Below are 17,405 nucleotides of genomic sequence, written 5' to 3'. Positions count from 1 at the left end.
GAGAATCCTTAAGTCATCTTTAGGAGACTGAGGCCTAGATAGTACTCTTCTAGGTCATGTACAATCTGTGTAGAAGGCGTGCATCTCTTCTCTCCAACCCACAAAGCAATGCTGATACCAGAGGAATTTTACCAGTGTGCTTAACCATAAAAGTTGCAACTATGTATCCGTGACATGGCTGAGCTGCACAACTCTATTGTAGTTTAGCTACTAGTAGAACGCTGCATTGTATAGTTTAGTTGCCAAGTAGATAAGAACCGGTTCAAAACCAAGACATGAGCCAAGAGTGCTGAAACAGGGTCAGAAGAAGAGAAGGTCATGAAGAGGGAGAGAAGAAAAAGAGGAAGATGACTAAGAAGAGGATGAAGATTCCCAAACCACCACCAGAGGACCCCCAACCCATTAGGCCACATATGTATTAAGAGTGTAGATGTGATATGCAGTTCACAGAACTGTAGTGAATATAGTAATAGTTTCTTAGAAATGTCGTTAATATGTATAGATCGGCCATATAAAGATAAAAGGTGAACAAAATCGGTATGCATATTGGATGGAATTTATCCTGTTTATCTGGCGCTGAACGTAAAGAATGCCTGCTTTCTAACACTCCAAACTGAGTATTGGAGAGTTTTGTCTCCAATTTTTTAGTATCAAATTGATGATGAGTATGGGATCCTGCTTCTGAACTTGGACTGAGTACAGAATCATGGGATGTCCAGCCAGCACCAAGAGGATTTCTCGGGGACACCCCCATCCTGGCTCTGCTGGTCTCATAAACAGAACCTCACTGGTAAGACAAAGGCATTCTTTTGATTTTGAATTTTGACTTGAAGTCCTACCCATAAGTTGAGACACAGTATTGTAAGATGTCTTGCAGGGCAAGTTAGATGCATCTCTGGATTCGATAGTCTGTACCTGTGTTCATGTGGGCAACAGAGGTACCTGAATTAGACTATTGTTTGTTTGAGTCTGTACCTGTGTTCATGTTGGTGACACAGGTACCTGAATTGGACTCTCGTTTGTGACATGGGCACATTAATTCCTCTTGTCTGTTTGAGTCTGTGCCTGCATTTGGGTGAGTGACATGGGTACTTGAATTAGACTCTTGGTTTGAGTCTGTGCCTGGGTTCTGTTATTTATCTTAGATTTGTGTTACTTGGCTGTTACATTGTTATTTGTGAAATTTGTATTTCTGAATTTGATTGGATATAATATACTAAGATAGAATGGGATGCAAAATATCTAAGGTGAAGAATGACATAATGACATTCTGAGAAAGATTACAGGTCCACCAGTAGGTAGTGTCAGGTGGGTGGGCTTGATTAAATACTGTAATCAGTGGTGGCCACTTTATAAGTTAGAAAATGGCTGCAGGTGGCCAAATAATGGAACTTAGATTATGATACTTTGTTATAATTGATGTTGTTTTAAAAAGGGAAGGAAAATGGGATGAGGTGATATACGCTGATATGTTTTTCAGCTTACGGGATCATCCTGAGTGGCAGAAACAGTGTGGAATTAATTTGGCACCAAGTGATCCTTTAGTGCTGTCATTAGTGAAGGATGAGAAAATTTCTTGGGAGAGACCTCCAAGGAGGTGTTGTTCATCTTTTAATATAGGACAGAGGTGTTTAAAATTGAAAACTGGGAGAAGAAAAAGGAAGAGGGACACATTCAACATTATGATGTTTGCCTTCCCAAGTAACCCTTACACATGATGGAGCCCAGCTTTCCTGGAGATGGCTGGACAACCCGCCTGTCAGTGGGTGAATTCCTTGTTTTGCTTTGCTTCTGTGCACAGCTTTTGCTTTACCTATTAAACTGTCTTTATCCCAGCCCATGAGTTTTCTCACTTTTTCCTCTTCTATTCTCTCCCCCATCCCACTGTTGAGAGTGAGCGAGCAGCTGCATGGTGCTTAGTTGCTGGCCAAGATTAAACCACAACAGTTCTTTTTGGAGCCCAATGTGGTTCACAAAGGTTTTGAGATAACGACAGAAGTGATTGGAATGTGCTAGCTTGAATTTATAGCTGTTATTGCTGTTTAGCTTTAATCATCAGGTTTCTGTGTGATTTCTATGCTTGCCATGGGGCTTGCTAGCTGTAGAGTCTAGCACTCATTAGTGGCCACTTTTTGCTTTCACTGCTTGCTGTACCGCTTATCATCTTACTGTGCTGTGCTCGGTAACATTTTGTTAACAGCCATGGTGATGGGCCTGGCCTGAAAAGTGGCCAGGGCATCGCTGCTGTTTCTGGGCTGCTGTACTGGACAGGATGGGACTCCAGTGTGACAGAAACCACCTGAACCAATGGAGGACAAACCTTACAAGAAACAGTGCAAGTGCATCAGTGACCCAACCAGAGCTGACTTCGATACCCCATAACCCCATACAACACACCACCTCTCCACTTCTGAGTGACGACTATAACAGACGGAGCTCAAATTCATGGACTAAATGACATTTGTGGATACACATTTTTACAGGGGTGGTCCACAGACTAGGGGAATGATACCTGTGTATTCTATCAAAGGATGGGAAGGGTTGGTGGTGGTTAATGAGGTTATATTAGAAATTGTGACATGATGTGGAATAAGGGGTGGATACTGTACTTGGTTTGACTGGAATAGACTTGATTTTAGCTGATGCAGTGTTGAGTTTTGGATTTGGTGTGAGAACAATGATAATAATATGAAGTCAAGGGCTTTTCAGTTTCTCAGGCTCTGTCAGTGAGAAGACTGGAGAGGCATGGGAATTTGGGAGGGGACATGGCCAGGACAGCTGACCCAAACTAGCCAAAGGGATATTCCATAACATATGATGTCATGCTGAATATATAAGCTGGGGGAAGATCAGGCAGAAATTAAGGTTTTGGTAGATACCAGGGAAACGTATTCAGTAAACAATGGTATTTGAATTGTTGGTGCAACAGGGAAAGCCAAAGAAGCACCTCAAACCAATATTCCTCAAACCAATATCATCTCAAATAGGAAAACAATGGGTAACTCATCAGTTTTTGTATTTGCCAGGAACCTCCAAGCCTTTACAAGCAACAATCAGATTTAAGGGTGAAGCTGTTAAAATGATGATTCCTGAAGGTAACTATGTCCATGTGCTAGTACTGTCTTTACAGAGGGATGGAAAAGAGAAAGGGGAAATCCTGGTGGAAGTGGAGGACACAGATTCCCCTGGTCTGGACTGGAGAGATACTGGGCCAAGCTAGGCTAGCTGGATATAGAGTGTCAAGAAACAAAGCCCAGGTTGGAAAGCAGACCATGAAGTACCTGGGGTTTGACATTTCCCAAAGACAACATGCTTTTGATTTTGGGTGAAAAGAAACAATTTGCCAACTCCCAGAACCACAGACTGTTCATGAACTAAGAATGTTTCTGGGAGCGCTGGGATGGTACAGATTATGGATGCCTGACTATGGACTACTAGTAAAACCTTTATATAGACTTTTGAATAGATTGATGGGATCACATCTGGAGTGGAATGCAGCAGGAAGGACAACCTTCAAAGAAGCTAAACAGTCCCTCATGAAGGCTCCAGACCTTGAGCTTCCAGACCTAGAAAAACCTTTTGAACTTTGTTTATGAGAAAGAAGCCATTGCCCTGGGAGTATTGACATAGAGATTAGGCTCCTTCAAAAAACCTGTGACATATTTTTCTAAGCAACTAGGCAAAATGAGCAAAAGATGGCCCAGATGTTTGAGAGCTGTGGCTGCCACTGTTCTGATTATTCAAGAAGCTTGAAAATTTACTTTGGGACAAAGAATCACAGTTTATATATACCACAACAGGAAGGGAAAATTGCAAAACAGATCTAGCAGCGTGGGCTGCAGCAGAAAAGAATAATCTGCCCTTGTTAGTCCTGGTTCCCTTAAAGTCTCCACCTTTTATATAAAATCATTTTTAAATAAAGTCATAATTACCTGAAACCCCAGTATATGATGCAGAAGGTCGGAAAGTGATTAATACCCTGACAGCCACAATAAAAGAAAATGGGTGGGCCATTACTGAAAATAATAGATTTGTTGTGGAAGAACAATTAACAACTGTATTAGCCCAGAGAAAACACTTATAGACTCACTGAGGAACTGAAAGTTTACTTAAACATCTACAAAGATCAGTTTTGAGTAAAAAGATGTAGAAAATTGTAAAGTCAATCACTGAATGATGTGAAATATGCCAAAGAAACGACCCAAAGACAAAGAACCGGATTTGATTTGGAGTTACCAGACATGGACATTTTCCTGGGGATTGCTGGCAAATCAGTTTTTACTGAGCTACCCTGAAAGAAAAATTATAGTTATTTACTGGTTTTAGTGGATACCTTTTCTGGGTGACCGAAGCCTTTCCCTGTTGCATCAATAAAACTAGGAAATTAGTTAAGGTATTAGTAAAAGAAATTATTTCTGGATTTGGAGTTCTACAAAGCTTATCATCAGATAGAAGACCACATTTTGTTGCAAAATTGTAGAACAAGTAAGAAAATTTTTAAGAATTACTTGAAAACTTCATGTCCCATACCACCCATAATTGAGCAGAAGGGTAGAAAGAATGATTCATACGCTAAAATTACAACTTGAAAAAAATTTGCCAAAACCCCAGATTTAAATTGAGTTCAGGCCCTACTGATAGCTCTATCAAAAATTAGAGTACAACCCAGGGGTAAAATTAAAATAAAACCCTTTGAAATGATGTATGGAAAACCCTATCAGGTCCCAGGTGTACCAAGAAATGCAGTAATGGAAGGGGAATTCTATTTGGAAAATTATCTAATAACTTTAGGAAAAATAATTTTTGAACTTCAGAAATCTGTTATGGGTACTTGGGAGACAGGACTGGATTCTCCAATACACCCCTTCCAAGTCAGGAGACTGGGTCTACTTGAAAACCTGGACCTTGGAACCATTGGAAAAAAAGAGGAAAAGACCATATCAGGTGTAGGTGATCACAAACACAACAGTAAAATTAGAGGGAAAAGGGCCTTGGAACCATTACTCTCCAGTAAAGAAGGCCCCTACACCCTGAATCATAGAAAAACAATCTCCAGTGAAGTTCAAATTTAGAAGGCCAAATGTATAATCGGGTGTTATTAACCATAGAACTTGCAACTCAAGTGATCTGGACTGTAGGGTGGGATCAAAATTTGTACCTAATGTTGGTCCGAAATGTTACTGATGTCTTAAACAGAAGCGATTGTTGGATTTGTACTCAACTGCCAACTTCAGGGAGGGGGCAAGACCTGCCTTTAATAGGAGTGCCCATACCAATCAGTGAAATAACAATCCAGAATATGGCAAAGGACACCCTAAGAATCCTTGGTGGCCAAGTATCTTTCAAAAGAAAGACAAAGGGAAATACAGGTTACAATGTTGCTAGATGGCCAAAACTCAACCCTTTGTTTATATGGACCAGGCAATGATTCTTTAAGCACTAGTGACTTAAAATTTGGAAATGATGGGTGTGATAATCATGTAACTAACAGGAACATGAAGCCTTTATAGGCTGCTTCCCTGGGTGTAATAGAACCAAGTCATTTTGGAGACCTACATTAAGCCACATGGACAGAACGAATTATCTTGGTCTCCCAGTCCGGGCAGGAAGTGGTTGGTACTGGCTATGTGGAGATACTGCTTATAAAACATCACCCCCCAGCTGGCAAGGAGCATATGCCCTCGGAACCTTAATTCCTAATCTCACAAGAATAGTTTGATAATTGGATTAAAGCCTTTTTCAAACGAACCAAAAGAAGCTGAAATGCTATCGCAGACAGACACACAGCCTTCCATAGCTTTGCTATATGGTTTCTTCCATAATCAGGGGTAAGTGGACTAAAGAAGACAATCGTGAACATATCAGCAGTAATACAAAATATTGAGAACAGGACCATGGATGCAATACCAGCACTACAAGTTGAAGTGTCTAGTTTATCAAAGGTAGCTCTGCAGAATCGAATTGTTAGCCTCACAGGGAAGTGTTTGTACAGTTATTAGCACAAGTTGTTGCACATATGTGGATTAAAGTGGCAGAATTTCTACTGATTTACAGATAGTTTGGGAACAAATTAAAATTTTACGTGAACAGGTAAAGATGACACTAATTAGGGATTCAAAGAAATTTGGAACAAACTTACCTCATGCCTACCTAATTTGTCCTGGTTAAAAAAAAATAAAATTGTTCATCTTAATTACTGTACTATTGGGAAATTACCTTCTCTCTTCTATTATGATTCAGTGCTGTAATTATATGACAGAATTGTGTTGAAGGTGCAAGTATAAATGAATAGTTTAAAATAGAATAAGTGTAAAAAGGATGATGACTTGTTTTATGCAAATCATCAAAATAAAGGAGGGATTGATACCAGAGGAATTTTACCAGTGTGCTTAACTATAAATTTTGCAACTACATATCCATGACATGGCTGAGCTGCACAACTCTGTACTGTAGTTTAGCTACTAGTAGTACGCTGCATTGTATAGTTTAGCTGCCAAGTAGGTAAGAACCGGTCCGAAACCAAGACATGAGCCCAGAGTGCTGAAACAGGGTCAGAAGAAGAGAAGGTCATGAAGAGGGCGAGAAGAAGATGAGGAAGATGATGAAGAAAGGATGATGACCCAAACCACCCATTAGGCTACACATGCATAGTAAGAATGTAGACAGAAGTAGTTCATGGAACTGTAATGAATATGCTAATAGTTTCTCAGAAATGTCATTAATATGTATAGATCAGCTATATAAACAGTGAACAAAGTCAGTATGCATGTTGAGCGGAACTTATCCCCTGTGTATCTGGTGCCGAAAGTAAAGAATGCCTACTTTCTAACACTCCAAACCAAGTATTAGAGAATTTTGTCTCTGATTTTTCGGTATCGGTGCCTCTAAAAGAGTGGTTTTGCAGTCTGGTGTTTCACAGCCCTCTTTCGCTCAGGTTTCGATCCCTCTGAAACTCAAGGTTGTTTATTTTCCTCTCTATGGCAACCCCCAGTGGTTAGCGAGTCTGGGATGAGTGGAAGGCTGCGCCTCTTCTCAGCGGGTTGCAAACAATGGTGACTGAACTCATGCATGACAGTTGTGTCAGCAGTGCCCTTTCAAACCTTGCTTTTATTTCTCATAGATTTACGAGTCTCTTCCCCCTTTGGTTACCTCTGCTTTCCATGTAACAAGGAGCCTAAGTGCAACAACAACAACAAAAAAAAGAGATCCAAATCCAAATTTTGCTCCCTGTAACAGTGGCAAGATGATGTGTGAGGAAAAACCTTTTCTCCTGTCCCTTGATTTATATTTACCGACAGCTGGAATCCCAAACTAGATTTGGATGGAGTGAGACGCTCCATGTTGCAATTAACGCCGCTCCAGAATGAAAGTGCTGGAACTATAATTGCTTCATAGCCTGCTGCAGAGGGAAGTGATTAGGTGCAGGCAGGAGGCCTGGGCAGTTGGCGTGCAGGTGAGGGAAGCGTGTGCTGGCAGAGATGTGGGATCCCAGGTTTGGCTGGCCCCGCTGCCTCGCAGAAAGTAGCAGCAGGCAGAGAGCTCCTGCCTCGCCAGCTGGGGCTGGACGAACAGCTGCGTGGATGGTCGAGGTGAATCGCAAAAGGGGATTAAGTCCCACTCAGTTGGAAAGGAAGGTGGCCTTGCAGGAGTGACCAGGTCGCCTGAGAGAGGGATTTTCCACCCACCAGGTCGTCTTTAGCCAGCCAAAACCGCTCTGTCCCAACATTTGTTTAGTTTCTCTGCCTTGTGTGTTTATGTGAGCCCTGCAATGTTTTTCAGATGCGCTTGTGTGCGGCCCGGAGTGCTTTGTGCGCTTCCTGCTGGGTCATCGGCACTGGCCTGTGACAAGAAGTTCCCTTTCCCCTGTCACATTCCTCTTTCCTTGGCCAGGCGTTCTGCCGGAGACCTTTCACTTGCCTGACGCTTGGTACTGCGGTCTTTTGTTCTCTTTTCTTGTTTTCCTGCTCAGGCTGACTGCAGCAGCCAGCTCCTGGGGTTTTGGCTCGGTTTTACCTCTGCTGCTTTCTCTTGGAAGAGGGCTGGCAGCACCTCTCCTGACATCACCTCGGACCACGTACCTCTTACGCAATCCTCTGGCTTTGTAGCCCTGCTATTCCCTGACCTTGGCTAATCTCCTTCCTTTTGCAATACTTCTAAGCACCTTTCCCAGCAAAGGGTTGCAATTAGAGAAGTACAGAGTTGCATACTTCTCTAGAGGGAGAGCAGGTTTGAGTTCCTTTAATCTAATAGGAAATGTCTCCTTCCCTTTCATATGCAGCACTTTCTTGTGGTATGCAGTCATCCACCAGGATTGCTCCCTTCCATTTCTTTCAGCATTTCCCTTCTTGCTGTAGGAAGACCTGTCCCTGGTGATCAAAGGCGTCTTTCTACAACTACAGGAGCAGAATGAGGAAATAGGATGCTGGATAAGGGATCAGAAAACCTGCTGGCTACATCTCTGCAATTAAGTGTGTCTCGGAGCAAGACTCAAGGCAGTGCACAGCTATGCTCAGTGCCTCAGTTTTCCCGGTTGTTAGTGTGGGGATAATTGCACTTGCTTCCTCTGGGGAATTGCCTTCACCTCTGTACACTAAATTTCCTTCCCACCTTGGTTCTGTCATTAGAGCCGCTGGCTCAGCGAGGCAAGCGAGAAACACAAATACCAGAGTTAGAGGTGAGCTGTGCAGTTTGCTGCTGCTTGTGTTCGAGCTCTCCTTCCAGGTAAGTAACTCAAGGGTTGTTTTGAACCCTCGAGCGAGTGGGCAGCAGCGTAGGGAGTGGCAGTGCCTTGTTACCCGCCCTGGGGAGCTCAGCTGGATTTGCTGTTGCCGATAGCTTCTTCCCAAGAGAGTCTGGGACAGTAAGGGGATGCTCTGAGAACACGGGAACACTCATGCTGCCGAGGAACAGTACTGTCAGCAGGCAAAGATGAAAGAAAACCGACGGGACAGAAGCCCTAGTCATAGCCATGGCTTACGGGCTGGTGCGTTATGTATCTGGATGAGCCAAAAGCAGAACAGGGAGAGGAAGACCTGCCAGGTTAGAGAGCTGCTGAAATGTATGGGGCTGCAGCGAGCGTCGAAGGCCCCGAGCCCACAAGAGGGAGCCTCGATGAAGTCATTCACTGCACTGCTGATGAGATCAGCTCCAGGCTGGAACAGATCTGCTACCGATACTCTGCACTCGGGATTCAGGTGTCGAGAGGCACTCCGAAAGGTGAACAGATTCGCCCATTCTCGCTGTAGCCCTGGCTTGCTGTGTTACTGCTAGCAGATGGGCGAGGCATCACTAGAAAGCACACGTACCGCGGAAAAAAATGGTTTAAGAGTCTTGAATTTTGCTGAGATACATTTTGGCTCTAAAGAACAGCAGGAGGGAGAAGGAGGAGAAAAATCCTATTGCAAAGTCATTTTTCACGGGCATCCAAGCACAATCCAAGCAGAGATCGGCAACACGAAACTAGGCATCCTGGAGCAAATCAGGGAGCCCAGCTGCGACAAATCCCCAAGCCTGGATGATGAATACGTCCCTGCATTGCAGTGACAACGAAGTGTGACTTAGTGAAGCATTTGCCAGGGATGTTTAGTGTACTAGCCACCCGGGGAACTCAGAGACACAGCCATGCGCAGCCTCTCTTTTACAACACAGCCCAGGCAGGAGGCATTCCCTCTGCAGGGCGCCGCGGCACCGAATGCACGTGTGCTTGGCTGTGCAGCTGGCTCAGGTTTGGCAGCTGGTGAGCTTGAATAGATGGGTTTTGGCCCAGGCTTGAAAATCCCCCATTGCCAGTGATCCTGCTTTGGCTGCAGCTGCCTCAGGTTCCCTAGGAAACTTCAGTGCTGGCTTAATTCTGGACTGTGAAACGGTAGGAGGTGGCAGTCCGGTGGCTCTCTCCCTCCAGCCTGGCTGCCCATCCTTTTGCTGCTTGGCACTGCAGCCAGCTTCAGCCCTGCTTGTGGCGGAGGCGAGGAGCAGCAGGGCGCAGTGAACCCACTGCCGGGGCATGACGGACGAGGGGTTAGGAATGAAAAGAAAACTGGGACCGAGGAGGTGGAGGAGGGAGATGCAGAGCCTGCACCCATAGATTTCTCGAGGGTGGACCTGGCCTTTTGTAGGCTCCTTTCTGGTCCCTCTGGCTTTGTCTGTCTTAATAAACGCAACGGGAACAGGGCCAGGGCTGAGTGCTGCCCTGGGCCGGTGGCTCGCGCTGTGCCCTCATTACCGCTGTTCCTGGCGTGGTTTTGGCCTGTGCTAGCTCGTAGTGCTGCAGTGCCCAGCCAGGCATGGCTGGGGGACAGCGTGGGCTGGGGAACATTCCCAACAGAGCTGAGCATTTAACCCCATGGGTGGGAGCTGTGCCCTGCTCCTTGCTTTTGGGGCCGGGAGCAAAACAGCTACACCCTGTAAATCCAGGCCCCTCTGAAGGCAGGTTTTTGAAGTGCAGTCCCCTGCAGCCTGCATATTTACCACCTGTTTTCCCACATTTTCACTCTCCAAAGATGGGAAATGTCATGCAACAGGTTGTAGGTGAGTGTGTGCGCCAGACTGAAACTGGGAAATGCTCTGTCTGCTTGGCACAGCTGAACACAGGGTTGTGACTCAGCGTCCTGCAACTTACGCTATGGGTCACCGGCCACATTTGACACCCTGCCTTGTGGGGTGGGAGAGGTGCTCTGAGGAAACATTGCACAGACATGTTGAATTTGTCCCTCTGACTCTCCGGCCTCAGGCAGGCAGAACAAGGAGCCCATCCTGTTGTCCATGGAGCATGCGATTCTGGAAGGGCTTCCCATACCATGCACACACCTCTGTCCTGTTTCCCCTGCCAACCCAAACTACATCAGGTTTGGGAACTCACTGGTGGAGCAGAACAGGGGCAGAGCTCATGCATCCCCCATTTAATGTGCTACTGACAGCTGAGTCCCCCAGCCAGGAGAAGTATCAGGTGCATCTGAATGGATCCTTGTCCATGCCTGGAAGGGCTGTGTTCAAGTGGCATGCTGCTGTTCCCCTCAGCCCAGCGGACCTTTCAAAGGCAGTGTTCATGTTCTGGGTCTCACCACAACCATGTTGCACCTTTGCTGTCCCCAGATTGCAGCCCAAGTTCCCCTCATCTGTGCAGGAGGAGATGCTCCCAGCAGAGGCTGCTCTTCTTTCCACCTCCCTCCTTGGACAGAGTAGCTTTGCATCTTGAGTAGCTCGCTTCCCTGTAGCGGTGCTCTGGCCGTATTTCAGAAGGAGGATACGTGCTGGGAGTTGATGAGGATGAAAGCAACAGTGTCACAGAGTGGCTTGAGAGAGCTATGAGACCTCTTCCCTCCGGCTGTCCTCTAGCTGCCATGCTACTTCTGCAGCTGGCCCGACACTTGCTGGTGTCCAGAGCAGGCGCGAGGCATTCTTCAGCTTGTCCTGAGCTCGGTCCCTGGGGAGCTGCGTCTCTGCCAGAGCTGTTCAGGAAAGATTCCCGCCCCTTTCCTAATGAGACCAAGTGAGTAATAGAGATGCTCCTCAGGGACAGTGTTGTAAGGAGTGCTACGTGCATGTTCAGGACCAGGCAGCAGGTCTCCACTAGCTTTTCCCTGCTGTTGTGCAGCAGACATTGATGCGTGCCCCATCTTGACAGAAGAGATAAACTATTTGCGTGCAGATAGGAACTTGCCTGGCAGTTGCAGCCACCAGTCCTCTTTGCATTGTTCTTATCTGATCCTGGCTTGGCAAGTCTGTTTGTCGTGGTGAATGGCAACATGTTTGGGGCTATTCAGCCTGGGATATGGTAAGATTTGTCTGGCATGAGTTGTGTTCAAAGCATGTAGTTTGTAATACCCTTTTCCCCTCTCTGGAGCAAGTGTTCTTCATCTAGGAATGTGACTGCAATTAAAGCTGCGTGTCTGCTTTGCTGCTGGGGGGCTCTTGGGGGGAGCAGCATGAAGAGACCTGAGGGAAGCCAGAGAGACACAACCAGGTCCTAACCTGGGTGTGTTGCTGGTGGTGGGGAAAATAAGGACGGCAAGAAGAGGGGCAAACTGGAGGGAAGGGAAAGCCAGAGAGCGCAAACAGCCTAGCGCGACTGTTGGGAAAGCAGAGTAAACATCTGCTGTGGTCAAGTGCAGGCTTATGTACTACCGGCTATGTGGGATGGTTCAGAAACAGGAGTAGAGGCTCACAGGAGCGGTCCAGAGGAGGGACAGGATGCCCATATAGGACTGGCCAGCAAAACAGGCTGTCCTCAAATGCACAGGGTGTCCCTTAGTGCCCACTATAATGCTGGAAGGGGAGGCGAGGTGTCTCGGTAGTGCAAAGCAACTGCAAGCTTCTGCTGCCCTACTCCCTGCAGTACTGTACAGAGATGAAGTTCCTCACTGGGAAGCAGGGAAAAAGTAACGTAGCACTCCTTGTGCTGGTGAGTGCTGGGACCTCCTCTGCACTTTGGTTGTCCTTGGTGCTCCTGCAGTGGGTCAGGCTCAGCTCTTTTCCCTGTGGCTCTCTCTGAAGGTCGGTGGGTTCATGTATTTCTGGTGCCCTTACCCCTGGAAGGGGGGAGAAGAGGAACAGGGAGAGCTGGTTGTGTGGGCCTGGTCTTTTCTTAGGTCTCCTTCAGATGTCCGCAGTTCTCTCTTTAGATGCCCATTTCTCGCACTGAGTCAGTCATTTTGGGATTTGGATTCCCTTTTTTTTGGCAGCTTTTTTTTCCTGTTTCCATCTGGTTTGGTTTTTACCGTTTCATTTAGCAGGGCCATCAAAGGGAGTTTGTTCAAGCTGATTTTGGAGCAACAGATAGTTTTGACTTGACAACCCCTTCCTCTGCAGACCTCAGCCATGGCCTTAGATCCAGTGTGGAGACCCTCTCAAAGCTGATGTGTGGTAAAGGTGGCTTGCTGCTTCCCAGCAGGGATGAGGGATACTTTGCCTTAGTGACACGATCATGGGAGAACAGACTTTTTTTTTTTCCCTTTTTTTCCAGCCCATAAACTGTTAATTCTTGTGGCTTTTCAAAACTTGCTATTTCTCCCTAAGTGTTTCTTTCTTTCTTTCTCTCTTTTTTTTTTTTTCTTTTCCAGTGGATGAGCCAGCCTTGGCATCACGCCTCATGTGTGTGACTCAGACAGATTCTGCTTGTCTAAAGGATTCCTGCAAGTCCTCAGAGTTGTCCGACCCGCCTGGGCTCAGCACTGGAACCCGTGAGAAACACACTCAAAGTGAGTTGCGCAGTGCCAGCAGCCTTGTTCTCCCTGTGCGGGATGGACTGCTGCGTGCGGAGACCCCGCAGCACTCTCACTGCACGCCTCTGCTGTCCTGTGGGGTAGAATCTGGGATGGCTGCTTGGAGCTCAATGGAGGGAGGTCCCCATGGACCTTCAGTGTATAGTGCAGCACTGCATTTCTCTTTTGCTTATTTGAATTCCAGCCCCCTGGTCTCACACTGTCTTTGTTGTGGGAAATGGTCCCCTTGAAGTCAGGGGAGTTGGGCTTGGGGCATCTCGGAAGTCCCCTGGCTTCCACTGTTGGAAGGCATCTGTTCGTTGAATGCCTCTGGTTTTCAGACTTAATTGGACCCACCCAAGGGATAATTTTTTTCAGAGGCACTGAACGCTTCAGTACCTGCTACTGATAGTATGTGGTATGGTGAGAGATCAGCATCTCTGATACTCCAGCTGCATTAGCCAGAGGAGCACAGCTTCCTTTTAGCTTCTTGCACAGGTTTGCAAAGCTAGATTTTAAAAAAATATTTATTTATTTATTTTTAAATCTGGACATGGTAGCTTTTAAGATGAGAATCCAAACAAGAAGAGTCGGGTTTGGATGTGAACTTGGGTGACTGTGCCTCAATTTCTTCATGTGCAAGATGAGGGGGCTGCCATCTTCCTTACTCAACGGCAAGATAAAGCCGTTAGAGATCTGAATCATTTGGTGCAAGATGCAATTGGAGCATAAGACCTCTTGAAGCTGATCCTTTCTGGAAGCTCTTTGGAAGATCCTTTTCCCATCAAGCTAATAACATCTCATTCCAGACTTACTAGTCTGGGTAAAGATGGGAGATCCCAGAAGTCCAGGAGAGGGGGAAGCCAGTAGGGAAGCTTTCAACACAAGTGCATTTTTATCTCCAGGCATGCTTTTGAAAGCCTTTCCCACAACCCACATTCCTGGCATGCCCCTATGAAGGAAAGAATTAGAGAAATGAAGGCTGGAAACGGAACTGGGTGGCATGTAATCAGTCTTCTGACCTCCCCCACCCTCTGCCTGTTTGTTCTCCTGCCCCTCAGGCAAGTTGGGGACCCAGAAGAATGACTCATCTGGCTGCTTGGGTCGATGAAATGGCCCTGGTGCCTTATAAACCAGCTTCCTTGCACACAAACCTCCCATCCCTATGCACAACTCGTGCCACACAAAAATGTTGCCACAGACTTCAGAGCTGCCTGAGAGAGATGACCCCTGCAAAGGCATAAGGATGTAACTTAGCCATGGGGATGGAAACCATCCAACAGAGCACATCTGAGCTCCCCATGGAGATGGGAGGTGCCAGTCACTGTGACACCACTGCCTTTCTGATGGGGTAGGGAGAGAGGTGGCATCCCTCCCCTGTTTTCTTGAGCTGCTCCACTGCTTGGTGCGAGTTCCCTCCTTCACTGCTGCCCCTAGCCCTGAAGAAAGGTGGGTTTTTTTCCCACATTTTACCTCTTCAGCTGGTTTTGTCCTTCCTCCTTCTTAGTCCCCACATCCTAAGGAAGAGAAATTGCACCCCACAGCTGAAAGGGATGATGCTGGTCAAGAGCCTACTGGATGCTGATGCCCTCTAATCCCTTGCCACCTGGTTCAGTGCAGGGATGCTACTTCCATGCTTCCCACAGGGGCTCTGGATAATGCACTGTCAGGGAGCTGGGCATGAGAGATGACAGGAGATTCACCTCCAGTCCCTAGTTCCTTCCCATTTTAATTGATCTGATATGGAGACTTCAGTGCCTTCCCTAGAGGAGCCATCCCGCTCTAGTTAACCTCTCAGGCAGGGCGTTAGTGCTCATGGGCACAAGTTTCCTTGTGCTTATCATTGCCTTGGCTTCTCCTGCATCTCCTGGCCAATACTCTCCTGTACACACCCTCCAGATCCACAGACCTGCTTATCCAGTCTCCTGCTTACCTCAGTGTTTGGCTGAGGAAAGTCAATTTTGTTCTCTCAGTCCTCCTCTGTTAGGAAACTGCCCGGATTTCAGAGTATAGGGATTGATTGGGTGAAGGTTGCAGCACTATCTGCTGAGAGGCAAACCAACACCTCTTGACTAAAGGGGAAACCAGTCCTGTCAAACCTATCTGGGAATTTTTGTGACTGGCAGGTGGAGGACTGAGCATCTCCATCAGGAGGTGGTGGAAGCCTCTTCTTAGCTGCGGCCTCAGCCCTGGCCTCTGAAAATCCAGGACTCGGCTTCTTGAAATCCACCCCACACCCCTCTAAGGCAGGGGGCATTTCCCCCTAGGCTTCATAGAAGGAGGAAACCGAGGCACAAAAGTGGCTTAATTGTAACTTCTGGGACAAACCGCAACCAGGGCCCAGATGGGGTCAGAGAACACAGTTTAAATCAGGTCACCGCTCAATATTTATTGTGTGGAGTTTTTCTTTTTTCTTTACTCCCGCACTGAAATCCTTCCCCAGAGGCTATTCAAGGAAATAAATAGCCAGTGGAAAGGGACAATAGCTTTCTGCGGAGTACAAATTATATGAAGCAGTAGGAAATAATAGCAGAGTGAGCAGCTGCTACTCCGAGAAAGAATGCATGGTTGGTCTCTGCAGCTCCCTTTGCCAATGACTGGTCCACAGCACAGGCTCCCTGGTGCCGCGAGTGCAAAATGGGACAGGCGCCTTTTCTCCTTTGCAGCGTCCTCCTCTGGTGCCGCTTCTTTGGTGTTTGATTAGTGCCGAGCTGAAACTGCGGCCTTCCATGAGGGTGCTAAGGGGATCTCCCCCCTCTTCTTGCAGAGCCTGGTTTGACGGGGGGGGCAGTGGCACATGCATTCACACAGCTGGCACAGCTACCTTGCCTTCCCGTCTCTCCCTCTTCCCTTCTGGGCTGACCATCATGCCTGGTGATGCCCCATGTCCCTCCTGCAAGGGATTGTTGATAACTCTTGTTGTCTAGAGAGGATGTGTTCAGTTCCCTCTCCTTGTGAGCCCCTTGGAGCCCTTCCTCAGAGCACTGTTGGGAGGGATGGTGGGGATAATTTTGGTATGCGGGTGGGGATTTTGGGGGCTGCTCCTGCTACAAAAGGCTCTGAGAAACCTCTCACAGCTTGGGGGGGGGGGGGGGGGGGGCGGTTGGGCTACCTTGGCTGGGAAGTGGGGAAGCCTGTGGTTTTCCTCAGGGCTTCACACCTAGCTGGCTTACCTCCTGCCTGAGTAAGAAAACAAAGTAAATACTGCTGCCAGCAATGATGCTGCTAAGGATCTTGGCAGCCTGCTGGGGAGGGTAGCATTCAGTCTGTTCTCAATAACTGTGTGGGTGCCCTGTCATAGATGTGGTAGCTTTAGGCTATGGTACATGAGGTGCTGCTGTCTTGAGCCACCCCAATGGTCCTGAGATCCCATAGGTGCTCCTGGTGGCTGAGATGTCCCCAGGACTAGCAGGAAGTCTGGGAAGGACTGTTAACCCCAAAACTGACCTTATGGGACCACTGCAACTGGAAGTGTCACATGGGGTGAAAGCACTCTGCAAAGGACTTCTGGCTGAAAGCTGACATGGCTGCCTTGGTCTCTTCCCTCCTTAAAATATGGTTTTGTTTTTTTTTTTCTCCATGAAAAATTGCAGGGCTGCCTGCTCCCTGTTGGAAGTTCACCTTGCCCTTGGGATGGGCATGGTCCCCACCCTCCTGCCAGTGGCTGCTTGTCAGATCTCTGCTGTCTCAAGGCACCCTCTGGGAATGCAGCAAAGCCTCCTCCAGTGCCAGCAGTGTGAACATCCTATGCCAGTACAGGCCAGCTGTCCTCTGGCCAGGCTGAACATCTATACAGGGCCCCAGAGAGGCACTCCCAGGCAGGTATGCTATTAGAGGATCATCTCTCTGGGGGTGAAGGGTTCCTGGATCCTTTGGACTAGTGGCTGCCAGCTTCCACAACCAACCACTGCTTGTATTTTCCTCACTGCACAGACCCTCCACCTCCTCTGCAGATGTCCTTTAGCCGGATTTCCTCTTTCTTTGGGATTTATGTTACCATCATATCACCATTTCCCCAGGCTTTCTGCTTTGCAATGTCTGCAGGGAAGTATCAGCCTGCCCCTTTCACCCTCCTTTCATCAACCCAATTACTACCTCCAATTGTACTGGAGAGTTTTGGCTTTTCTGGGGTCCCTGAAGTCTCAGCCCCTTCCTATGTGGGGAGAACATACCCCTGCATAAGAGAGGCCATCTGCACAGGGCTGG

At 47.2% G+C, this 17,405-nt stretch overlaps 1 protein-coding gene across 1 annotated transcript in view; it reads left to right on the top strand.

The window, feature by feature from the left end:
- Nucleotides 1-16,832: 16,832 nt before the first annotated feature.
- Nucleotides 16,833-17,405, top strand: part of CARD10 (caspase recruitment domain family member 10) — a gene marked incomplete at its 5' end in the record, with an annotated part of 47,041 nt that continues 46,468 nt past the window's right edge. The window contains one exon of the mRNA XM_080390901.1: nt 16,833-17,021. Within this exon, the coding sequence (XP_080247027.1) occupies nt 16,833-17,021 (189 nt within the window). The remainder of the gene's footprint in view (nt 17,022-17,405) is intronic.

The sequence above is a fragment of the Falco punctatus genome, assembly GCF_963210335.1.
Source record: "Falco punctatus genome assembly, chromosome: 6".
NCBI lineage: Eukaryota > Metazoa > Chordata > Aves > Falconiformes > Falconidae > Falco > Falco punctatus.
This window is presented reverse-complemented; position numbering and strand designations above follow the sequence as displayed.